The sequence below is a fragment of the Folsomia candida genome, unplaced genomic scaffold (assembly GCF_002217175.1).
Source record: "Folsomia candida strain VU population unplaced genomic scaffold, ASM221717v1 Fcan01_Sc003, whole genome shotgun sequence".
NCBI classification, from domain to species: Eukaryota; Metazoa; Arthropoda; class Collembola; order Entomobryomorpha; family Isotomidae; genus Folsomia; species Folsomia candida.
In genome coordinates this window covers 2,561,903-2,586,027 of record NW_019091195.1, presented here as the reverse complement: position 1 = coordinate 2,586,027, position 24,125 = coordinate 2,561,903, and the positions used below count along the sequence as shown (strand labels likewise).

The following is a 24,125-nucleotide window of genomic DNA, read 5'->3' as shown; positions in this document are numbered from 1 at the left end:
TAATTCATATTTGATGTTTTGTTCCCATTGCAAAAATTACAACTAGTCAATTTATTTCCTTCTCACCGTTCTTGAGAATACCACGGCTAAGAAATGAAGATTTTCCTCCATCTCTCCCTTATAATAATTATCATCGGGATCACAAAGGCTGATGAAAATGCAGTTGCCCCCACAAAACCAGGAATAGAAGTTTGCTTTGTCATTTCTGCTAGAAAATTGCCCGACACTGACAACATGGGCACCAATTCGCCTGGTAATTTCATAATAATTATAACATGTACATATTAATCATTGTCAGTGTTCACTCGTGAAATATATTTTTTCTTGTGTAGATGGTTATGTCGCAATTGAATACTTTGCGACGACCAGCGCAAAACCAACAGTTACAAACACATCAGTTCTCGATAATTCGCACAATCCAGACTGGAAGGAGGTTTATCACATTATTTACCATCCCGGAAGAGGACAAGTAATACCTTAAGATAGTTAAATGCATGTATTTATATAAGTGGTCCAATTGAAACGCATTATTGGTTGCTTTCAGATGCTCGTCTTTAATGTCTATGATCACAACATGATGACCAAAGATGTGGTAAGGCGGTTTAATTACTTGTGTACAATTCATTTACTCTAATTACGATGGATTTTGATCAATTTTTAAATACCAGAAAATCGGGTCGGTAAGCATTAGCGTGGGTGAAATGGCCAAGAATGCGAAACGAAGAATAGAGATGGATATTATTGGTTCAGCAAAAGACTCCGGCAGACTGGTCTTATTTATGAAAGTTAACGGAACCACTTATGAAGATACGGAAGTTCGTCTTCGAAATAAGTATGAAAAAGTGATTCATATCGGAGGTCATTACAAGTACGTTGAAGAATAGTTTTGATTAGTTTTAACAAAAAAATGTTTTACTTATCTATGTATACAGTTCCCAACTGTACAAATTATATTAAATTTACATATGTATAATCTTACGAAGTTGTTGCAAATACAAGAATGTGGCGGATATGTACATGAATGCATACAAATAAATAATTTTTATGCACCTGTAAAAATACACAAGCGGTTCAAAATATTTATTTTTTGTAGACCACAATTTGTCCTTCACAGCTACCATTGTTTGTGCCATATTTAAAGAGAAATGTGAATTTTGATCACGCTTTTTTATAAAAGTAAAATTCCACTATAATTATCCTCAAAATCGCAAGAATCAGGGTTCGGAAAAACCCAGGGTTTTAATCAAAAAGTAACGACCCAGGGGTTTTAATGGGTTTTAATGGGTTTTTTGGGTTTTAATGGGTTTTATGGGTTTTATTGGGTTTTATTAGGTTTTACATAAGTAATACATTGAACAACAATTTTCACTACTATTGCAATCCAATTTCAATTAATATGCAAATCCTACTTGTCCATGTTAGAATTTGTATCCGTTTCGAAATAGTCCTGTTTAACTGATCATAGTTTAATACTTTATGAGAATATATATTACCTCTTTCTCGAATACTTCCTCTCATCATAATGAAATCCAAGTTTAAAAGTTTTTAAAATTTAATATTTCAATGCGATCTTAACGTGTATTATCAATTCTGGAAAAAATCGAGTACTTATGAACAATGAAAGTACGTATGTATTATGATCGAGAATATAATAAGTGCTTTTTACAGACACACTTCTTTTGCTCATAATAAGGTACTTCGCTGTCCATAAGTACTCGATTTTTCCAGAGGTGATAATTAAGATCGCCTTGAAACATTTTAAAAAACTTTATAAATTAAAAAATACTACAGTATTTTGTTTAATTTCTTCGCTGAGATGAGAGGAAGTATTCGGGAAAAAAGTATTAATTATGACAGCAAAATGTAAATTAAATGTAATTAAATTATGTATGCTCACTTAAACATACCTCGTTCCGAAATTATTATTTTTAAATATTTTTGTCACTTGAAACTTGTAATGGCACTCGCCGATTTATTCCTGGTTTTTAAAACTTACAGTATTAATCAAATAAACTGCTTAGCTGCCATGAAACAACTTCGTCTAACGTACGACAGCTGTTTTCAGCTTTTAGAATATAGTTTTAAGCTGAAACACAGTTAAAACCCATTAAAACCCGAATAAAACCCATTAAAACCCAAATAAAACCCATTTAACATGGTAAAACCCAATGGGTTTTATTCGTTAACAACCCATTAAAACCCAAAAAACCCAACCCAATAAAACCCTGGGTCGGAATACCCTGGCAAGAATATTACTACTTCTCGACTTGACAACAGCACAGGGGATGCCTCAAACTAATACTGGAGTTGCCCTGTCCACCCTCCCATGGGGACAAATGTTCCCATTAGTGCCATTCCAACCACCAAATATTGGAATTCTCCCACAACCACCGCATCTTGGAATAACTTGTTGTCGAATCATCTTAGCAATGCTGGGAAATAGTTTGATGCTCAGCAGCCAATTTGGTAGGCATTATTCGAAATGAGATGCATAATACAAAGTTGTTTCAAGATTTTAAAACATTGATTAAAAATTTTATTACAATAGAATCACATCAAGTCTTCACCACCAGTTTTCATGCACGTGAACAGGACACAAGTAAAACCGGGTCGTGAACAATAATTTTTTTTCAAGAATAATGTTAAATATTATTTTAGAGTGCATAAAATTGTACCATCAGAGGCAATTAAAGACTTTGGATTAAGTCGTGGATGAAAACCTCAGTTAAAAACTTACAACGAATGGTAAAAAAAAAAGTCAAAAAGTCAATTATAATTATTAGTATAATACACACATTATTATGCCCATTAAAAATCATGTTGAGGATTCTTCTTGTTGTTGTTGTGTCAAAATCAATTAATATGACTTTGGTTCATATATATAGTGACACAGTGATGGTATTGAAGGAGCCAAATGAATTGGAGTTCAAGAAATTTATGGCCAGCGTGGAAGTTTTGCGATACGCTCACGGTCTTCGGCAGTGAGATCTTTTGCAATCAACAGTGCATGGCCAAAACCACATGTAATGTCCAAGATTTGCATCCCTTCCAATGGTTTTGCCTCTTTTGGAACCGTGGAACTCTTATCACGCCCATCACCTATGTAAGAGGCGAAAATTAGCTTCTATATAACAATTATAATATGGAATTATGTGCTTTACCGTAGCACAACTCGCCGAACGTGGGAGACGGCCCCCAAGTAATAACAGTATCATCGGCAGCAACCATGATACTGAAGATAAAAATATGAGAGATTTTATTATCATACTTCTAGCTGAGTGTAGTTACACTAATAATCAAACCTCTTATTCGCGCAAGCAATGTTTTTTACATTCCAGCCTGATAAATCCTGCACGGGTTTAGGGTACATTGTTGCTAAAATACAATTTAGTTCAGTAATTTTCTAGCAACACCCGAGTTATAATATGTGAAATATATGTATACCCTCGCCAGAGCTTTTTGTTTGTCCCCAGAAATAGAGATTTTTAGTTGTTGCCGCAGCAAGACAAAATGTCGATCCGGCTGAAATAATAAACACATAATCAGCTAACATTCAATTTTATTATTGCAATATACTAATCCTAAGTTTAAGGTTAAATACATATGTCGATACCTGCAATCTTGCTTATGACACAACGGAAATTTTCCAGTTGCTATAAAATAAACACGACAGAATTAACAAATTATACATGACATAATAATAAATACTATGAAATAATACAAATAATCACACCTTTACTTGTCGTGGAACCATTTCATCTTTGGTTTCCGCGTGCCCTAAACGCCCATAACCAGCAAATCCGAACGTGAAAACACGGGATTTGTCATCCAGAACACTAGACAAATCGACAAATGAAATAAAAATAAATAACACGCTAGAGTATGTTCTGCAAAACATAGCGAAACACTTACACAGTATGGTTTGTACCGCATTTAACGTCGGAAATTGAAACGTTCGTAATGGGTGTTGCAACTTGCTTGTTTTTCTCCACAAACTTGGTAATCTGTCGTGGGGATTTCTCACATACAAAGCTGATTTTGTTAGCCTTTTGTAGTAATTTTCCATCCGTACCGTGTCCCCTACGAAAAACAACGTGGATAAAATGAATAGATTGTGCTAGTACATCGTACATGATGCGTTTCATGGTTGAAAGTAACAAAATACACACAGTTGTCCATATTCAGGTGAACCAAAGGACCATAGTGCTCCGCCCACATCTACAATCATGGAGAAGTCGGCCCCACACGCCATCCTTACAATAGGCTTGCCAGTATAATCGATCTACATCCCGAATGATTAATTTTATTAATCATGTTGCTACTACATATATCTTTAGGCATTCAAATTAACTTACCTTGGAAGGAGTAGGTTTATCCTTTCCTTCGGTGCCTTGTCCTAATTGGCCCAGCTTGTCGCTACCACAGGCTAAACAAAATCATTAGGTCACTGTGTGTAATACACGTAAATATATCATTTATAGGAAAAAAACATACAGTATACAGCTCCTTTATCCGTCAAGAACAGGGTATGTCCTCTGCCCATTGCCACATTGACAATCGTATAATCTGACAGGTGCTCAACTAACGTTGGTTTATGTTTGGTCTCAGTATCGCCATGACCCAACTATATACATCGTACAATATTGTGCATTTTAATCCAAACCCCCTAGACAATACAGAAAAATAAATAAATAAGTAACCTGTCCAGATTCATTGCGCCCCCATGTGTATACTTTTCCATCTTCCGATATGATTGCCGAGTGACAAGCAACCTACAATATAGAATAATATAATCAGTTTAAGTCTTGTGTCCAATAATGTAAAACTAAAAATTGTTAACTAACCGGGGAGCTGAAGACCCTTTTAACTCGCATCTTCTCCGTCCAAGCATGTGGACCCCACAAATTTTGAACATTTAGACCCGCTGGAGGAGCTTTACAGTTTTTCGGGATTTCTTTTCTCCCAATAAGATCCCAATTGACGCCGCCAGCAACAAGCAACACGCCAGCATCCGCCGAGAGTTCCGCTTCCTCTGCCTATTTCGGCAATAAAACAAATGCAAATTTTTAGCCAAATAAAATCTTGCACCTTTTTGATATCACATCAACAAACACAAAAAAATGTCATAGAACTCACATCTCCTCCCGACGTTCGCCTCTTCTTTGTACCATTTTCAGCAGACTCTCCATTTCCCTCTTTGTCATCATCCGCAGATCGCTTTTTCGGTTCTGTATCAGCCATTTTGTCTGTAAATAGAGTCATTCGTTTAAATATAAACATATATAATAATATTTACATATAAACAATAATAAACCATAAATATTTATTATTTGTTTATGCTTTTGCACAAGCTACTATACATAAAAGATAAATAGTACTCATAAGCATTCTTTAATTTGCACTTACTTTGCTTACTTCCGGTTAATGGAGATTTCTTTCAGGAGAATCGGTAATAATGGAGGCTACTAAAAAATTGAGTCTGGAAACTTAAAAAATGGAGAAATATTGGTGAGAGAGATTTGGCTGGAGGAGGCAGGTGAGAATGTGTAATGGAGGTTGAGGAAGCTTTTTTTTTGCGTGACTCACAGCGCTCTGTCAACGGTGAGACGGGGGCTGTCCGAGGGGCAAGATGATCAATCTTACTATTTCTTCATCATCAGCTATGTAGATATTTACATAAAAGTTGCAATAATCTAGAACAATGACTGATGATCACTGTCATGGAATGGGATCGAAGATAAGCTCCGCCAAGTCGCAAGGAGAACTTTAAAGTTAAACATGAGACTACATGCATATAAACATTTTTGAATCTGTACATATATTATAAAGACGTTAAGTCAAAATGACCATGCAATTGTTGAGTGCGTATGAATATATATAGTTTGGAAAATTTGGGTGAAAAATAGTGTGGGGTGCATTCGTCATGAATGCAGTACATGCCAAAATGAGTTGTGTAATACTTAATAAAACATATTTACATACATGTGTATGTATGTACATAAATACGTACATACATATGTCTCTACATATGCATATACGTACATATGTATGAAATGTGTACATGTCTATAGGTTGAAAATCATGAGAAAAATTACAAGCAGAAAACCGCTTTATTATGACAGGGCTTACATAAATACGTATAGATACGACAATTAATAATAACAGTGGAGTATACTTGTACGCCTTTGATTTCTAAAGTGCTTTCTCATCAATGGAGAATCTTTTTTGACAACAAGCCATCGATTGAATGGAATTTCAACCAAAAATGCAAGAGCTCCTAGAGAGCAACAAAAGAAATATAGAATAAGGGCAATCTTGACATTTTGGAAGGACACTCCTTTTAAGACGGACTTTCCCAATTTGCGATGTTCCCCCCTCGGAACTAGCGTAGCCATTGCGTAAAAATTGGGTCTACTACTCGTAGAGGTCACCTTTCGGTCATTAGAAATTGAGTTATTGGATTGTGTCTTATAACTTAGTTCATTTCGGCGACTAATCTTGTCATCCACTTCGTACAATGACAGAATCATGGTGAGAAGTTCTTTGTACTTCACCCACCTCTCGTAAATTCCACTCTCCACCAGGGAGCCAAGCGCAGGGATGAAAATGGTCGTGAAAAAGTTTCGGTAACCGTACCAAGGCACTCTTGTTATGTAAGGACTCACTTGGTTTGGGTTTTGGATTGGGATAAACTTTGTGAAACGACGAGCCAGAATGGAAAATCTCTTGGCATCATATTCAGAGCTGACGAGAGCAAAGTCCTCTAAATCGTTATGATCAATAACAAACTCAATTAATTCGTGTGACACTGATGGATTAGATGATTACTCGTTTTAAGTGTGAATGATGTACCTGTAATCTCCAGCAAATGCCCTAGGTCACTTTTAACTCCAATGCCCCTACTGATGTTGGCGATGAGCGCAGCGTCTGTGCCATTTATGAACACAAGCCTGTCTCGCAATTGCATATGCAGACTTTGTTGTGCCGCGATCAGCCCCTCGGCCATGTCGATGAGCACAATATCCTTCAAGGTTGGGTGGGCGTATTTCCCGTCCAAATAGTGCTTCGTCGTGGTCAGGACCGGGAGATTGTAATGCGTTACTAAATCTGGGATAGAGTCAGGGACTGCAGGAAGACGTTGGGATGCCATGCTCGAAAATAGATCACCTTTGTAGCCATTACTTAGAATGAAGGATACTAGGAGCCAACAGGAACAGCATGACGCTGCGATCCACGACCATTGAAACCTATTTTTTTTATATAAATATAAAATGGTCAGTAAAATAAAATGGACCTTGATCAGGTTTCTTGCCAAAGGCTAAAATGCAAAGCAGCGCAACATTTCGTCACACTAACAAGGAAACCTTAAGTACTGTCACATCTCGATTTCCTTTCGGATAGTCTTAATTGATAGATAATTTAGTGTAACTTAAACTTTGTCATAGAACATACGCTGCGAAATCACGTTTTCGCGATATATTTGGCGAGAGCTGCTCCAAACTTGCCATTTTTCCAATGCTTTTAACATAGATAACAGCCTTCGGAATGATGAAATGAAGTTATAAGTTATATACCTGTCCGTAATTTCATGCTGATCACCAATATGTAAAAAACATGCAAACATTTGCGAAACATTTGCGATATGGGCCCATATATATCCCATATATATCCCATCTACAGGCCAATATATGTATGTCATATATGTCACATATGTATGTCATATTTTTTTCACTTTACAAAAAATATAACATCTCGAACGAGGTGTTTAAAAGTTATTTTTTTAAGATGTTAAAAGCTGACGATATCAATTTCCACAATTTTTTGCAACTTACAAAAATAAATATAGCCAACAGTTTTGAAGCATACAACATACGTAAAATAGAGTAGCATTGGTCATGTTATCTTTTTTCATGAAAAATTGTGAATTTCAATCTTTGAAAACATTTGTCCATTTTGTTGCAATAAGAAAAAGTCTATTTTGAAACCTTTTTTGTGATCCTTAAAAGAAGTTTAACATTTAAATTTTGTTGAACTTTCAAAAAAATTGCGAAATTCAAATTTAGAATATTTTGCAGATTTTCGCAATTAAAAAAAATTCGCAAATGTTTGCATGTTTTTTACATATTGGTGATCAGCATGAAATTACGGACAGGTATATAACTTATAACTTCATTTCATCATTCCGAAGGCTGTTATCTATGTTAAAAGCATTGGAAAAATGGCAAGTTTGGAGCAGCTCTCGCCAAATATATCGCGAAAACGTGATTTCGCAGCGTATGTTCTATGACAAAGTTTAAGTTACACTAAATTATCTATCAATTAAGACTATCCGAAAGGAAATCGAGATGTGACAGTACTTCAGGTTTCCTTATAAGCTCAAATTATGATGCTATTTATCAAGTATTGTGTAATTTATACATCCAAACTTTGAGTTTTAATCGACCTTGGACATGCTGCTGTTCGCATTGGAACGGTCATATGTGGATGAAATTAGCATCAAACAATTGTTTGAAGCTTGTGCTCACAATACGAGTTTTGTGTGATTTGCGACAAATTCCAAAAAAGTTCAAAATTAAGGTCATCGAGGTCACAGATCAGTACCATCTCCCGGTTCACCCAAGAGAAAGTATTTGTGATCATTATAAGCCCAAGTTGGATCAAATCTGTCTAGTGGCTATCTCAGAAAACATGGAGATGTCAACCCCCTTTACTGAATAACCATCGTCAATTTGCACCAAATGAAAATTTTTTTAGGCCCAAAATTGGTCTAAACCCACTAATTCAATTATGCTGAACACGATTTTCGAGGTTTCATTCAAATTAAAAAATAAAGTCCAAAAGGGGGTCCCAGGCAGAAAAAAATATTCATTTATGTGTTCAATGACAATGTGTATGTACATATCTACATTCTACATATGTAACTGTAATTCACAATGTATACCTTTTTAAGAGATGGTGTGAACTCTGCTCCAAAAAGACAGATATACCCCAAAACCCAACACTTCTAAGTGCATGGATGTCACCCTTATAAATTCGGTCATGCCAAGAATCGTTATCTAATTTCATGACTCCCATCTTGAAAACGTTGAAAATCATCAGTGTAATCGAAAGGTATGAAATGATTAAACCGATCCAACAGTAGCGATCAAGTGGTTGCAACAAGGTAAGAAAATTCATGCTGGATTCTCCAACCAGGGTGACGAGCACGTACGGTTTGTACGTGCAACCGTACGGTATCCAAATATGTTTCATGACAGAAACAGCGAGAAACTTGTCGCGATTGAACCCAGCACTGGAAATGTAGCCGTGAAATATTCCTCCAACAATTCTAGTGCAAAAATTACTTTTATTGACAAATTTATAAAATTGAATTGTCTTTTTCGCATATACTTTTTGCCTTTGTCCATCCCAGAACCGTCACCATAAATCGAAAAGTTGAAGCGTAGCTTCATTTCCAGAAGTGTACAATCCTCGGCAGGTGTGTCAAGTCTAGCTTTATAAAAACTACAAGATCCATTTAATTGACGCCACAAAGGGACGCGGGCAAGGTTTAAGATCCCCCAATCGAGATTTTTGTGAACTTTGTACCATTTAACATGAATCTGTGTCAGCCAACAAATGAAAGTGCATTTCCATTCCTGTGATATATAGATCAAGTGCTTGACAAAATGCATACCTCATCCAAGTCGGTTATCTTTTCAGGATCAAATCTCAAATTCCCCTTGGACAATACCTGGGCCACAGTAAAGCAGTGATTGCATAACAAATGCAAGCCGAAATTTTTAGTAACGAACATGAATTTTGAATCGAGCGTGTAATATACTAAGCCCAAGTACAAGTTAAATGCCAGAGGGACCCATGAAGAACTTCCTACATTTATAGGATGTACAACAAATGAGTATTTAGAAAATGTGATCAAAATGTGTATACGTGTCCTTAAGATATTCGCTTACCTGCGATAAAGAGAATGTAATTCGGATTTTCTTTCGCTACAACTAGGCCATCCAGTAACCTGTTCACAACGCTGTAATTTCTCAGAGCTTGATCCAAGTGAAACAACATTACGTGGCAACTTCCACTAAACTTTGCGCTGGAAAGGCCATTGAGGCGAGATAACTTATCTTGATTGAGTAGTTGCCAAGTAAAGTTATATCTTCCAAGGTGGGTGGCATTAAGACGATCAATTAAATTAGAGGTAGACTTGGACAGAAAATTGTTAAATAATAATGTATCGTCTTCCGAGATTAAATTATGCAAGGAACAGGCGTTTTTAATGAACAGGTTCAGTATCAGATTCAATTTTGATGTTAGTTTATCATTTTTGTCAGACAAACATGGTACAGAGTGGTAGAAAATAATTATAGCTACAATTCTGGAAAAGTTAATGAGCAACATGTTTTATGCGTATATTTAGATAGTTTTGGTTCGTGATATCTGAACAGAGATCGAAAATAACTCATGAAAACTGAGAATAAGATGAATAATACTTTATGCCATGCAAAGTTTTCATGGTCATTAAGTCTGAGAGAGTGGAACTTTTTATGATCTCTTGACGACAGACAAGTATCATTCAAAAGCTTTGTGCTTCAAGTTTCATTCATAAAAGTGTTGAGGGTATTGAATTCAAGATAATCTAATGATAATGGTTCTAAATTCCTTACGTACATAGCATGCAGCCAAACTGAAATCACATAGAAATGGCCATACACAATTCGGTACATGCCGGTAGGATGGGGAACCCGGGTAAAATTGCAGAAACCCGAATTATTATTGTATAGACAAAACAGTTTATTATATTCCAGAAGACTGGTTGTGTTTACATACATACAGATAAAATCATTTAAATTCATGGCATCAAATTTGTCAGCTCTAATTTACTCCGCCATTCAAAAGTAATTTTCCTAAATTATAAATTCAATCCTTTCTTAACTGGTTTAAGCAAATATTTAGCATGCATGGTATATCATGCTGGAACTATTGTTTGACTTATTAAAATTCAGACCTACATATTTATAAACGGAATGAATTATTTTTCAGATGGTGGATCGTCAAAACTGGAAAAGGCTTCGAAAAAAACAACTCTTCCTGAAGAAAAGTACTTTTGTAAACGTTAATGAGATCCTATAAATACGTTTGGAAAATGACGTATGTATCGCATGTACATACGTTCATATTTCGTAATGCAATACTCAATCCAGCATAAGTATGCATGTACATATGAGCAAAACAAGCTCCAAATTTCATCAACTGTCATCATATTACTGTCACTCGATATATTTTTCTCTCGATTTAAATGCAATCTGAGCAATTAGCAGAAAACATGATAATTGTTATTGTTCAGGATCAGGAATAACACTTGACTGATAAGCAGTTTGATGAAACCAGAAGCCACGCGTTGAGAATATTGCATGCTTTGCAATTGTCGCAACTGGATACATTTGCATATTCGGTTCGTCAGGTTCATTAGGCTGAGACAGATTTATTGAGATTTATACTTAGGCCTGAGATTCTTGTGAAAATTAAGTAAAAATAAACTATATAAAACACGCTTGCATTCTTCTTTACAGAATCTTTATTTTTCGACCACTGCATTTTGACAGTGACCTTAAACCAAGATAAGCTGCTCCATAAATACATATGTATTTCCTACAATTATTATTATTTAAATTCCGATAAAGATAAAATTGACTTATTTACAGTGATTATACAATTATAATCGACAACAATAATTGTCGACACACCTCGGCCTCAAAAACATTAAAGCTTTCCTCCTTATATAAGGAGACTGCTGTACATAGTAGGAAGTTATTCTAGTTGATTTTGCAATTTGTCACTGCCATAACTCAAAATGTAGAAATTATTGGTACACGAATATTCATATTTGCATACATTTCAAATCAATCGAATTTTAAACCTCTAACTATCGCAATGGACATTGACTTTAAAAAGTCGGTTCCCAACCCCTGGGAGAAGGCCAATATTTTATCTCAGACTCTATTCACCTGGATCCTACCCCTCTTCCGGAAAGGGTTTTCCAATGAGCTTTCTCTCAATGACCTCCACGATGCTCCCAGCGTCCACACTTCTCAAGATGGAGCAGACAAATTACAAAAGTAAAGCTTGTAATTTATTAGTAGATTTGTTTGTTTGACAACAAGATGCAACATTTTTTCAGAGCATGGGAATCCGTACAAAAGGACTCAATCAAAAATTCAAGTACCCCACAATTTTGGAAAGCATTAGCTTACGTCCACCGGTGGTCATTTATCATTTACTTGGTAATCATCGCTATTGACGAACTATTTATAAGGCAAGTACCCATTAATCGAACTTGTTGGTCATTAATCACTAATACTAATCTCACTAATTACACAGAGTAATGCAACCAATTTACTTGCGAAAATTAGTGCGATCCTTCAGTGATGATTCTGCCACTCGGAATGATCAAGCCCTTTACGGAGGGATAGTCTGCTTATGTGCCTTATTTCATGATATCATGATCCATCAATGTGTGTATCTCATGTTTCGAACTGGTCTCCTTACAAAAACTGCAATTTCTTCATTGCTCTACAAAAAGGTGATTATTAGACAGATATTGTTCTCGAGATGTTTGAGATTTACTAATTGATTTTTTTTTCGCGTTTAGTCTCTTCGCATTCGAAGCGAGGACAGTGAAGTTGGAAAATTAGTCAATTTATTGTCAAATGATTTGGGAAGATTTGACTATCAACTGGTATTCATGCCGTACATATTCATCGGCCCTTTCCAACTGATCATCCTCGTCTATGTATTATGGCTCGAAATGGGAATATCTGCATTCGCAGGTGCCGCATTTATTTTGGTCATTTTACCAACGCAAGGTAATGAGCATACCCCGGACAAATATTTTTTTATCCTACCCTACTCATGTTGAGCTCAACACGAGTAGGGTAGGATAAAAAAATATTTGTCCGGGGTATGGTAATGAGTAGTTATTTCTACTTTAAGCTAAGTATCCAAGTGAGCTTTCCACGCGTGAAATCGACTTCTGTGAAAATTCCACTCGAACGTATCCAGGTTAGCGATGAAAAAGTGGTGGAATTTTACGCGCGTGAAAATTTCACAGAATTGCGAGTGCAAAAGTGATGAAACGGAGGGGTATTATTCCACAGGAATGAAATAAAATTGTCGTGAAAAGTCATGCCGCGAGGTTCAATTTTTTTGCAATTCGCCCCTGCTGATTGAGTTTATATGTACCAACAATATTTACAGTAATTTAATAATTAAATAATATGCGTGCACGAGTATTTAGTGAAAATGTGAAAAAAAAGTTTTGACTTTATTTTCTCTATTTATAATATTTATAAATGGTTTCTTGATCAATATTGATGCAGCTGCCAGCAGAATAATTTATTCCTCTATTTCAAATTCCATTAAATACACTTGACACAAAATAAAATAGACTGATTGATTTTGAGATTTTGGAGTTTTGAAAAAGTTGTAGATTTTATGATGCAAAACGAAATGAATACCAATTATTAATTTGGAATTTAATAACTGTTGGTGGTGATATTTTGAATAATAAATATGATTTTCGCGGACTGTAAATCCACTTTGAGACATTTTCATCACACTTTGACCTGGATATGCCGAGATGAAAATGAAGTGGAATTCTCCCTTTCACTGTTGTTTAACTCGTGTGGAATTTCGCATGAATGAAAAAATTTCACTCGAATTTCACTTCTGTGAAATCTCTCACTTGGATACTAGGCTTTATTCTTAATTACATCTCATTCTTTAAAAAATTACAAAACCTATACTTAGTTCTCAACGGACGGTTTGCTGCAAAGTTCCGACGTAGTGTCGCAGCACAAACGGACAAACGGGCAAAATTCATGAATGAAATAGTAATGGCGATTAGAATAATAAAAATGTACGGTTGGGAAGCTCCGTTTTCGACTTTGTTAAATAAAATCCGAAGGTAAGTCTTATCTTAAATTCACTCCAAAAGTAATAATTCTGCCATTTCAGTTTTTAATTTGATTTAATTCAGAAAAGAAGTGAGTGAACTTGGAAAGCGAGCCTACCTTCGTGGCTTTTTCCTTTCACTGTACACTTTCTCCACAAGGCTGACCGCCTTCTTTGTGATTTTGGCCTATGTTCTTCTCGGGAATCAACTCACTGCAGAGAACGCATTTTTCAGCGTAGCAATTTCGCTGACAATTGTGGAGACGATGGTATTTTATTTTTCCAGTGCAATATCCGGCCTGGGAGAGTGTAGCGTTTCCATTCAGCGAGTTCAGGTACACTAAAATAATTCAGCAATACCGATAATATTCGAGATACTAATAACTATATTATCAATTAATTAATTCAACTTGATTCAGAAATATCTACTGCTTCCTGAACAATCTAAAAATAACACTACTTCCGACGACACACATTTAATTGACAATGGGAAAATAATTTCAACTGATGCCGATAAACTAAAGAACAGTGGAAACCCTGGAAGAATGAGTTTAAAGCATGTTAGCGCAAGTTGGAGTAGTGCAGAAAAAATTACTTTGAATGATCTCACATTTGAAGTCAAAGGAGACGAGTTCGTTATGATTGTTGGACCAGTGGGTTCAGGGAAGGTACGGTAATCGACAATATTGCATTTAATTGTTTGTGTGCTAATTTTTTTGGATTCTGTCTCCTTTCAGACGTCACTGCTTAATTTGTTAATTTCGGAACTTCCCATTCTTGAAGGTAGTTTTGCATCGTCTGGAAAAATCTCATACGCAGCACAAGAGCCCTGGATATTTCCTGGGAATGTGAGACAGAACATTTTATTTGGGGAAGCCTTCGATCCCCACAGATATGAACAAGTGATCACAGCTTGTGCTTTAAAGGTAGTTTTCATTAATTAGCAGACCTGTTTATTTCCTCTTTACTAAAATATACGTATGTACATACACATGCAAGTGCAGGATGACTTCAATCTTTTACCCAACGGAGACAAAACCCTTGTCGGAGAAAGAGGAATAACTCTTAGCGGAGGTGAGTTTAAGGTTGCTTTATTATTTTGCATTAAAAAATAACAATTTTTGTGACTTATGTAGGTCAAAAAGCTCGATTGAATCTCGCTCGCAGTTTCTATCATACGTCATCTAATATCTTCCTGATGGATGACCCACTTAGCGCAGTGGACAGCCGAGTTAGCAGGCACATTTTTGATAAGGGCATTCAAGGTTTTCTGAAGGGAAAGCTACGGATTTTAGTGACTCATCAGCTCCAATACTTGTCACAAGCTGATTACATAATATTTTTAAACAATGTATGAAACATCTATTTTTCATGTAGGTATTAACTTTATCTAGGAAAATACGAATAAGTATGTATACGAATTCTGTTTCAGGGATCAATTCATGCACAAGGAACGTATGACAATCTAATAAAAAGCGGTGTAGATTTCATGAGTATTATGGCCAGTGATTCTACAGATCACGGGGCTCAAAGAAAGTTAAGCGTTGTTGAGGCACCACAAGTAATTGACAACTTATCTAACTTGATTTGAATTCGGGTTTTTCTGCATTAACACGTAATGACGTAACTTTCCCGCAGGAAGAAAATAAGGTTTTGAAAGAGTTTGAAAAACCTGCAGATAACACAGAAAAAACTGCGGAAGGATCCGTTAGCATGAGGACTTACTGGAGTTACATCACATCAGCAAAATCCTCGGTTGGATTATTCCTCGTAATTTTTCTATTCTTATGCGGACAAATTCTTCTAACCGGATGCGAGTATTGGCTTTCTTATTGGCAAGTGTCCATTAAATAGCGTCATATTAGTAACAATTAAGTATGCCATTAAGCAAATTATTCTCAAAAATGTTTTTATTCAGGACGGATTCTGAAGATTATCGTATACAGCAGCAAAATGATGCTAAAAATGACACCGCCTTTGACTCTAACCCATACCTCTCTTCAACAATGTCTTCCTATGAAACTATTGTGATCCTCGATCGTAAAAATTATTTGGGACAAGACACTTATCTGATTGTCTACTCGGTCCTTGTCGTTTCACTTTTTGCTTTCACTATCGTTAAATCGTCTGGTTTCTTCGGATATTGCCTACGAATAAGCAATAATCTTCACGATCGAATGTTCAAAGCAGTGGTTAGAGCACCAACAAAATTCTTTGACGACAACCCTTCAGGTAAATACATAAATATTTGCTAATACAACTTATGCTAAATGATAACAACTGCGTATTGTGTCGTAATTGCAGGCAGAATTCTTAATCGATTTAGCAAGGAGATTGGCTCCATTGACGAGATGCTGCCTGCATCTTTTTATGACACATTCGAGTACACTTTGCAAATGCTGGGTGTTGTATTTATCATTGTTCTTTCAAATTACCTACTCATCATTCCAACCATTGTGATCACCATCATTTTTTGGGCATTAAGAATTATTTTTGTTCGGACGTCAAGGGACATTAAACGACTCGAGTCTAATTGTGAGGAACGTCAACAAGATTAAATTTACTGAAATTTAGATTAAACCATACACACTATTTAGCTTCGATTTAAGTTATTCGGAGATCAATTTCAAGTTCTTGAAACTAGAATGTAGAAACAATGCGATTTTTAACACCCATAAAAACATGAATACAAACTGAGAGACAAAGTGAGACTCTTTTCTGGTCAAATTAAGCAATAATATTCCAGTTCAGTTTCGAACAAGCTGAACCGAAGCTAAAATACAAACAATATGCATGGTTTAACTTGAATTTTGTAATTTTTGACTGCATTGCGAAGTCCTGTACTTATATATTCATTAATTATCAGGGAAGAGTCCAGTATTCACTCATGTCGCCGCTTCCCTCCAAGGTCTCACTACAATTAGAGCATTAGGAGCAGAAGAAAAGTTGATAAAACAATTTGACCAGAAGCAGGTATGCCAAATTTAGGTACGATGCAAATCATATCACAAATTTAATTTTAAAATTATTTTATAGGATGTCCACACTGCGACCTGGTTTGCATTTATTTCCACAACGAGATGTTTCGCAGTTTGGGCAGAAACTGTAGCAATCATTTTTCTCACTGCTGTCACGTTTTCATTCATCTTGCTTGCTGATGATGGTACACTGATGCCTTATTGCCTCATTAATTACAGATTTTTTCCTATAATGAATTTCTGAACTGCAGACTCAACGGGGGGAATTGTTGGCCTCGTTGTTACTTCGACACTCGCCTTATCCGTCAACATTCAATGGGCGATTCGCCAAAGTGCAGAAACGACAAACCACATGGCATCGACCGAACGCATTTTGGAATACATATCGCTTTCTCCGGAAGCACCTCTAGAGCTTCCGGAACATAAACCACCCTCCGACTGGCCACTCAACGGAGAGATAAAATTCAACAACGTTTTCCTCAAATACGAAGACAACTTTGTTTTAAAAAATCTCAATTTCGACATTCATCCCCAAGAAAAGATTGGCATTGTCGGCAGGTTCATCCGTACCCACATCAAGTCGATAACGCTTAATAAATAGGCTAATTCTAATTGCGAATATATTTCAATTATTTAGAACGGGAGCAGGCAAGAGTTCAATAATTGCAGCCCTATTTCGTCTTACTGAGCCAGAAGGGTCAATTTTCATTGACGGCGTGCTGATTACGAAGATTGGATTGCACGATTTGAGGAAAAATATATCTATAATTCCACAAGATCCAGTCCTATTTTCGGGAACAATACGGTACAATCTGGATCCGTTTCAACAGTTTGAAGATGCCATGTTGTGGCAGGTTCTAGAGGAGGTAGAAAACAATTGCCCTATTATACAACATAATAATCATATATGTATGTACCTACATAGTCGTGCATTGAAGTACTATATACCTGAATTTATGCAGGTACAATTAAAAGATGCCGTCTCAGCATTGGATTTTAAAGTATCAAATGGTGGAAGTAATTTCAGCGTAGGCCAACGCCAATTGGTATTGTCATTTAATACAATTAATACAATTGATATTTTAATTACTAAATTATTATTATTATTAGGTTTGCCTAGCAAGAGCTATTTTGCGACAAAATCGTATTTTAATAATGGTACACAAATCTAACATTAATTTGCTTAAAAGCGTTAAACTGGATTCTTTTTAATTTTTCTTGTGTAATTAATTGGAAAATTAAGGACGAGGTAACCGCCAGCGTAGATGAAAGGCAGGCACTTAACACAAATATAACAAAATATTATGCTAAGCATTATATTTACAACTTGAAAATTAATTACTCACATGCAACAATATTTAAAACTCAGAACTGACGAATTCATCCAGAAAACAATTCGCCAAAAGTTTTCAAAATGTACCATCATCACGATAGCCCACAGGTACGATTATTAGATTATTGAAAAAAATCGTTCATTTAATTAGCATGCATAACCATACATACATACGTAAATATGTACATAGGTTGAATACCGTGATGGACTCCGATAGAATTATGGTGCTTGAAGCTGGTCAAATTAGGGTACGAAATGAATTATTTGCATAGAATGTCAATGTAATGTGTGAACTTATTGCTAAATTTGCAGGAGTTTGACCATCCATTCACACTGTTGGAAAGATCGGACAGTTTACTTTCCCAATTGGCAAAACACACAGGAAAGACTTCCAGTGAAAAACTAAAACAAATTGCCAGACTGCATTTCCAAAAAAGGGAACTTGTTAGCAATATTAAATGAGCAATTATATCAATTATCGATGCATTTTTTCTACTATGCATACTTAACAAATTTGCTTTCCAAATATTTTATCCCTGACGATGACAGGAGTGCAGTGTCGAAAGCTTGGGAAATAAATTCGATTTCTTCCTTCAATCATGTCATTCGAGAATTCCTCTTGAAACAAAATTGTATTTTTTTGGTTTAATAAATCTGGTTTACATAAGAATAATAATAATCACCTTTATTACCATCATTTGCTATCGAAGTATCATCCAATTAATATTGTACATACTAATCTATAAGTATATAACTATCGTGATTAGCATGCAGATTATGGGAACCACTTAAAATTATATTGATAAAATTGACTCCTCAAACAGTTACACTCCTGAATTAAAATCGCAGAACGCAAAAATATCCGAAAATGAAGGGATTAATAATCATTTACATTTTTGTGCTGTTCAACTTCTTGGAATCAATTTCATGTGCCCCCACAAACACTGATCAGGTATATAAACTAATAATTACCGTTAGTAAATACGTACGCCCACCTTTAAAATAACATTATACAAATGAACTCATGTATGTAGGACCACCGTCCGGTTGCTTATCGTGATGCCGACATTCGTAAAGCTCTATTCCAACCTCTCAACTTTTGGAGACCGGAACGGTACAAGTGGCCGCAAGGAACCTTACCATATGTCCTCAGTCCCTTGTACACCAGTGCAGAACGTAACATTGTGCTGAACGCGATTGCAGAATGGGAGGCAAAGACGTGTGTCCGTTTTATCCCTCGACAACCTCATCATGTCGATTATCTCGAAATAACCCCAGACGATTCAACTTCCAGCTACTGTTACTCCTATGTGGGACGCCAAGGAGGGCGACAATTAATGAAAATGTTTGGAGAATGTCTTCGTCATGCTGCAATGATTCATGAATTAGGACATGCGATTGGTTTTAACCATGAACATCAACGTCCTGATCGGGACGATTTTATTCTAGTCCACCTTGATAACATTAATCCAGGTATGTATTAGTACTGCATAAAATAGTGAGGCAAATACATAGCAACAAAAAAATTACTAAGTATGCAGTTGACCCTCCTCAAAAAAGTGACCACCGACGATATCTCAGTCATTTCTCAACCGATTTGGATGAAATTTTGCACCGATCATTCTTAGATAATTTCAAAATGACGTGCGAGTCGCCTTTTGGAATTTTTGTTTTTTGAGAGAGTTATTGGCAAAAATACGCGAAAATTTGCCCCTTATTGAACATTTCTTTTCATAGCTCATTAATGGGTCATCCAACCATGTTCCCTTATTGAAAACATTGTAGACAAAGTCATTCCGGTTATTTTAAGTCAAAAATTATTCAAATCCGTTAGGAACTCAGAAAGTCATTCAAATTTGAAATCTAAAAAAATGCAATTTTTTAGTGACCTTTATACCTGGCAACAAAAATTACATATTGTGTGCATTGACCCCACCCCAAAAACTAACAGAAATAATTCAATATCTCAGTCATTTCTCAACCGATTTGATGACATTTTGCACCGATTATTCTTATGAAATTTACAAATGACATTCAAACTGATTTGGTCAGGATGATCAAAATCGGTTAAGAGCTCGAGAGATTATTAAATTTAGAAAACCTTCAAATTTTTGCAGCGACGCAAAGCATTAATGTTGTTGACAATAAATCTTCTAATTAACTCTAGCTTTAAGGAATGTGTGGTGCTTATTATTAAATATATAAAGAACTCAATTACAAGTATTAAATAAACAAGGCCCCAAAAAAGGGAAATCTTAGTGAGGCTTGGTGTGACTACAACTAATAAATAAAATTAGATTGCAGAATTTTTGCATCACCGCTCTCTGTACCGTTCTTACTGGATCCAATGTAAATTTTGTTTCGCATACACATGCATTTTTACATTTATTGAATTAATTTGGCTTTTGAGAAGACGTTTTTACCAGTGAATGAGAAGTTTGGTAAATTACCTGGGAATAAATTTAATGGGTAACAATTGTGAACTACGAATCTTTAAGTTTAAGATGCAAACAGTGGCAAATATGCTACAAAAGTTGCCAATATTTAATTTTAATATTTTCTGGATAATCCTATAATCTGGATATCCTGTTAATTCTTATTCTCATGAAATTACAGGCATGTTTAAGGGGAGTCATTTATTGCAATGGTTACTAATGTTTCCAGTAAAGAATGGTACTGAGAGCGGTGATGCAAAAATTCTGCAATCTAATTTTATTTATTAGTTGTAGTCACACCAAGCCTCACTAAGATTTCCCTTTTTTGGGGCCTTGTTTATTTAATACTTGTAATTGAGTTCTTTATATATTTAATAATAAGCACCACACATTCCTTAAAGCTAGAGTTAATTAGAAGATTTATTGTCAACAACATTAATGCTTTGCGTCGCTGCAAAAATTTGAAGGTTTTCTAAATTTAATAATCTCTCGAGCTCTTAACCGATTTTGATCATCCTGACCAAATCAGTTTGAATGTCATTTGTACATTTCATAAGAATAATCGGTGCAAAATGTCATCAAATCGGTTGAGAAATGACTGAGATATTGAATTATTTCTGTTAGTTTTTGGGGTGGGGTCAATGCACACAATATGTAATTTTTGTTGCCAGGTATAAAGGTCACTAAAAAATGGCAATTTTTTAGATTTCAAATTTGAAAAACTTTCTGAGTTCCTAACGGATTTGGATAATTTTGGACTTAAAATAACCGGAATGACTTTGTCTACAATGTTTTCAATAAGGGAACCTGTTTGGATGACCCATTAATGAGCTATGAAAAGAAATGTTCAATAAGGGGCAAATTTTCGCGTATTTTTGCCCATAACTCTCTCAAAAAATAAAAATTCCAAAAGGCGACTCGCACATCGTTTTGAAATTATCTAACAATGATCGGTGCAAAATTTCATCCAAATCGGTTGCGAAATGACTGAGATATCGTCGGTGGTCACTTTTTTGAGGAGGGTCAAATGCATACTTAGTAATTTTTTGTTGCTAGGTATTTGCCTCACTAAGAAAACCATGAACATCAACGTCCTGATCGGGACGATTTTATTCTAGTCCACCTTGATAACATTAATCCAGGTATGTATTAGTACTGCATAAAATTGGGAATCCCAATTTAGGATTAGTAGATTTGTTGGTTAGTTGGTTTGATATAAAATGATAATATGTTATGAATTTGCAGCTTATCATTATGCCTTCGACAAGTACAGTTCGGATCAAGTGGACAATTTAGGGACTCCTTACGACTACACCAGTGTTATGCAATACCCGTATTACGCATTTTCTGATGGTGACCCAAACAGGCCAGCAATGACCCTTCCAGATGGATCTATCGATTCCATACGTTACGAAGCCCAACAACTCAGCTCGATGGACATTTATAAAGTCAACCTCTACTACAATAATTGCAATTAACTAAATATTTGTACCGAATAAATTCTGCACTTTCAAGATTCAAGACTTAAATTTTAAGTATCGAAGAAACCGGTTTAGTTGGTCACGCGCTTTCGTACCATAATGTAAAAAATTGAATGAATCAAAGGTGAAGGTAATTTGCTGGACACATAAATACATATGCATAAATAGAGATAAAAAATGGTCTGCTGATGAGTAGTAGTGAGTTCATATGCCGTATAAATGATCACTTTGTCCACGTACGTATAAGTAGTTATTGCACGGACGTCGTGTAACTCGTCAAGATCTGCTAATAAATAATTTCCTCACAATTGCTCAATTTTGCAATGGCACCTCCCCCATTTTCGCCAACAGTTTTAGGGCGTTGGAAGCAGTTTGAGTTTCAAATGATTACAGATCCATCCCAATATCCATCCGTTTTAGAGCATTTGCACAACAACTTTTTTCGAAGTACTCCACTCACCCAGGGATTAGACTATTCAAAAGAATATTTTGACGAGTTTGATAAAATTTATTTAACCACATTACCTCAAAATCTAAGCTTTGCTGCTGTCGATGTTGAGACCAATGAGGTAAGTATTTTATTTTATTTATTCCAACATGTTTCGATATACGTATAAATAGATCTGTTTGCTACATATGTAAGATTGCAGGACTTCGGATTACGTATGTTCAAGACAAAGAGCTCGAGAGAACATTTGAATATCTTGGATTTGAGACACCGCAAATGAAAATAATGCAAAAGATCATGGGAACAGTTAATCACAACTCAAAAATTTACGAAACTTATGGGATTGATTCGTTTGTAAATTTTTACACTGCCTGCGTCGATCCGAAATATCGGGGTAAAAATTTATTTTTTTTACTATAATTATTGAATTAATTATTACTAAATAACAGCTTCAACATGCAATGATTATTTATTATTGTAGGTCAGGGATTGGCGTCGGAAATGTATAACCAAGCACTAGCATTCGTCCGCCAGAGGAAAGACTTTCACTACGTGAAGAGCAACCTAACGTCCCCATATACGCGGAAAATCTGTCACAAGTTCGGTTTTACAGAATTGGCACGTGTTTACTATAATGATTTTAGAGATGAAAATGGAATACCTTTACTCAATGGGGCAACTGATGACGAATTTGTGGCTTTTATGTGTCTCAAACTACGATAATATTAACATTATTGTTGATTAATAAAGGTTAATTTTTGTATGTGTGGCCAATGCCATACATTTTAATTATGACAACTGCAAATAATCATTGTTATTAAATATACTACGCATGCATAACACTCATGATCTACATAATTCGCATGATATTATGAGTCTCTTGGGTACATGGTTTTAATAACAACACCCGTGGAAATTCCCCAGCATCATCAATAATCATTAACGCAATTTTATGCAAAAATTAATGGTATGCAGTATTGTTATGATTTTTAAGTAATTTGCATACTTCCCTGTAGTTTTTGCACAAATTCATTTTAAAAAACTTGTCAAAACCTTGATAAAACGGCGACGTAATGTAAAACAATGCTCGTTTCAATTATCCTTGGTTATCATGATCAAGGATATATCCGTAGTGCTTATCGATGCGGGTGTGAGGAGTGAATGCTATGATAAGCGGACTAGTCACATTTTGCACAATACAGGATACAAGTTACATACAGACACCTTATCGAATCAAAAGCTCTTATGTACACACAGGTAAACTGTATGTACCTCACATTCATTATGCCTTCATTTGTATAATATTCTCAATGAGACAGAATAATAATAATAAGTCAACAATCACTTTATGAAATATGGGGAATTCTGATCTGAATGACTAAAATAGAAAATCCAAATTGCCGGATTATCTCCCTTTTATTAAGCCGTATTAACCACTGGGAAACCCAGATGATGGTCGAGAAAGCCACATTTGAAGTCAACGTTTGATTTACAAACCATAAT

At 35.5% G+C, this 24,125-nt stretch overlaps 5 protein-coding genes across 6 annotated transcripts; 3 read left to right on the top strand and 2 right to left on the bottom strand.

Annotated features, from left to right (window-relative positions):
• Positions 1-1,304, top strand: LOC110847385 (synaptotagmin-4). The gene is made up of 4 exons (XM_035850010.1): positions 1-253; positions 333-469; positions 545-592; positions 669-1,304. Exons 1-4 carry the CDS (start codon positions 94-96, stop codon positions 882-884), a joined length of 561 nt encoding a protein of 186 aa, XP_035705903.1. The 5' UTR covers positions 1-93; the 3' UTR covers positions 885-1,304.
• A 1,201-nt stretch (positions 1,305-2,505) lies between these two features.
• On the bottom strand, positions 2,506-5,570 carry LOC110846354 (protein RCC2). The gene is made up of 14 exons (XM_022093074.2): positions 5,407-5,570; positions 5,137-5,246; positions 4,845-5,036; positions 4,701-4,772; positions 4,495-4,624; positions 4,356-4,426; positions 4,170-4,282; positions 3,913-4,080; positions 3,734-3,836; positions 3,614-3,653; positions 3,445-3,522; positions 3,303-3,375; positions 3,162-3,232; positions 2,506-3,099 (listed from the first exon to the last, which is right to left on the bottom strand). The coding sequence occupies exons 2-14, from the start codon at positions 5,239-5,241 to the stop codon at positions 2,936-2,938; spliced, it is 1,380 nt and encodes a 459-aa protein (XP_021948766.1). The 5' UTR covers positions 5,242-5,246; positions 5,407-5,570; the 3' UTR covers positions 2,506-2,935.
• A 521-nt stretch (positions 5,571-6,091) lies between these two features.
• Positions 6,092-10,447, bottom strand: LOC110845779. Its single transcript, XM_022092284.2, has 6 exons — positions 9,954-10,447; positions 9,677-9,870; positions 9,391-9,602; positions 8,942-9,328; positions 6,853-7,247; positions 6,092-6,763 (listed from the first exon to the last, which is right to left on the bottom strand). The coding sequence occupies exons 1-6, from the start codon at positions 10,393-10,395 to the stop codon at positions 6,153-6,155; spliced, it is 2,241 nt and encodes a 746-aa protein (XP_021947976.2). The 5' UTR covers positions 10,396-10,447; the 3' UTR covers positions 6,092-6,152.
• A 318-nt stretch (positions 10,448-10,765) lies between these two features.
• On the top strand, positions 10,766-18,953 carry LOC110845778 (multidrug resistance-associated protein 4). Its single transcript, XM_022092283.2, has 25 exons — positions 10,766-10,892; positions 11,038-12,113; positions 12,176-12,310; positions 12,376-12,577; positions 12,647-12,860; positions 13,804-13,960; positions 14,033-14,282; positions 14,367-14,615; positions 14,685-14,873; positions 14,952-15,021; positions 15,084-15,298; positions 15,380-15,508; positions 15,586-15,782; positions 15,866-16,179; positions 16,252-16,482; positions 16,814-16,920; positions 16,984-17,110; positions 17,177-17,483; positions 17,563-17,791; positions 17,888-17,971; positions 18,036-18,083; positions 18,169-18,197; positions 18,295-18,366; positions 18,449-18,506; positions 18,571-18,953. Exons 2-25 carry the CDS (start codon positions 11,929-11,931, stop codon positions 18,718-18,720), a joined length of 3,948 nt encoding a protein of 1,315 aa, XP_021947975.2. The 5' UTR covers positions 10,766-10,892; positions 11,038-11,928; the 3' UTR covers positions 18,721-18,953.
• Positions 18,954-19,010: 57 nt separating this feature from the next.
• Positions 19,011-23,427, top strand: LOC110847703 (zinc metalloproteinase nas-13). 2 transcript variants are annotated; one of them, XM_035850327.1, is made up of 6 exons: positions 19,011-19,210; positions 19,293-19,731; positions 21,812-21,835; positions 21,939-22,743; positions 22,825-23,016; positions 23,104-23,427. In XM_035850327.1, the coding sequence occupies exons 1-4, from the start codon at positions 19,127-19,129 to the stop codon at positions 22,169-22,171; spliced, it is 780 nt and encodes a 259-aa protein (XP_035706220.1). In that variant the 5' UTR covers positions 19,011-19,126; the 3' UTR covers positions 22,172-22,743; positions 22,825-23,016; positions 23,104-23,427. The 2 variants fall into 2 exon arrangements, with proteins under 2 accessions (XP_035706220.1, XP_021950387.1); XM_022094695.2 differs by having other exon boundaries at positions 22,818-23,016.
• Positions 23,428-24,125: the final 698 nt, after the last annotated feature.

What these genes read in the sequence shown, in the direction of transcription:
- LOC110847385 (XM_035850010.1), top strand. Translation starts at nt 94, where the DNA reads ATGAAGATTTTCCTCCATCTCTCCCTTATAATAATTATCATCGGGATC. An exon ending in CATGGGCACCAATTCGCCTG is followed by an intron (nt 254 to 332) that starts GTAATTTCATAA and finishes TTTCTTGTGTAG; the next exon opens with ATGGTTATGTCGCAATTGAA. An exon ending in ACCATCCCGGAAGAGGACAA is followed by an intron (nt 470 to 544) that starts GTAATACCTTAA and finishes GGTTGCTTTCAG; the next exon opens with ATGCTCGTCTTTAATGTCTA.
- LOC110846354 (XM_022093074.2), bottom strand. Translation starts at nt 5,241, where the DNA reads ATGGCTGATACAGAACCGAAAAAGCGATCTGCGGATGATGACAAAGAG. An exon ending in GGCGAACGTCGGGAGGAGAT is followed by an intron (nt 5,037 to 5,136) that starts GTGAGTTCTATG and finishes TTGCCGAAATAG; the next exon opens with GCAGAGGAAGCGGAACTCTC. An exon ending in TGCGGTACAAACCATACTGT is followed by an intron (nt 3,837 to 3,912) that starts GTAAGTGTTTCG and finishes CGATTTGTCTAG; the next exon opens with TGTTCTGGATGACAAATCCC.
- LOC110845779 (XM_022092284.2), bottom strand. Translation starts at nt 10,395, where the DNA reads ATGTTGCTCATTAACTTTTCCAGAATTGTAGCTATAATTATTTTCTAC. An exon ending in TTACATTCTCTTTATCGCAG is followed by an intron (nt 9,871 to 9,953) that starts GTAAGCGAATAT and finishes CTATAAATGTAG; the next exon opens with GAAGTTCTTCATGGGTCCCT. An exon ending in GCATTTGCTGGAGATTACAG is followed by an intron (nt 6,764 to 6,852) that starts GTACATCATTCA and finishes ATAACGATTTAG; the next exon opens with AGGACTTTGCTCTCGTCAGC.
- LOC110845778 (XM_022092283.2), top strand. Translation starts at nt 11,929, where the DNA reads ATGGACATTGACTTTAAAAAGTCGGTTCCCAACCCCTGGGAGAAGGCC. An exon ending in GGTCATTTTACCAACGCAAG is followed by an intron (nt 12,861 to 13,803) that starts GTAATGAGCATA and finishes ACCTATACTTAG; the next exon opens with TTCTCAACGGACGGTTTGCT. An exon ending in GCGTAGGCCAACGCCAATTG is followed by an intron (nt 17,972 to 18,035) that starts GTATTGTCATTT and finishes TATTATTATTAG; the next exon opens with GTTTGCCTAGCAAGAGCTAT.
- LOC110847703 (XM_035850327.1), top strand. Translation starts at nt 19,127, where the DNA reads ATGAAGGGATTAATAATCATTTACATTTTTGTGCTGTTCAACTTCTTG. An exon ending in CCTTGATAACATTAATCCAG is followed by an intron (nt 19,732 to 21,811) that starts GTATGTATTAGT and finishes ATTTTATTCTAG; the next exon opens with TCCACCTTGATAACATTAAT. An exon ending in CCTTGATAACATTAATCCAG is followed by an intron (nt 21,836 to 21,938) that starts GTATGTATTAGT and finishes ATGAATTTGCAG; the next exon opens with CTTATCATTATGCCTTCGAC.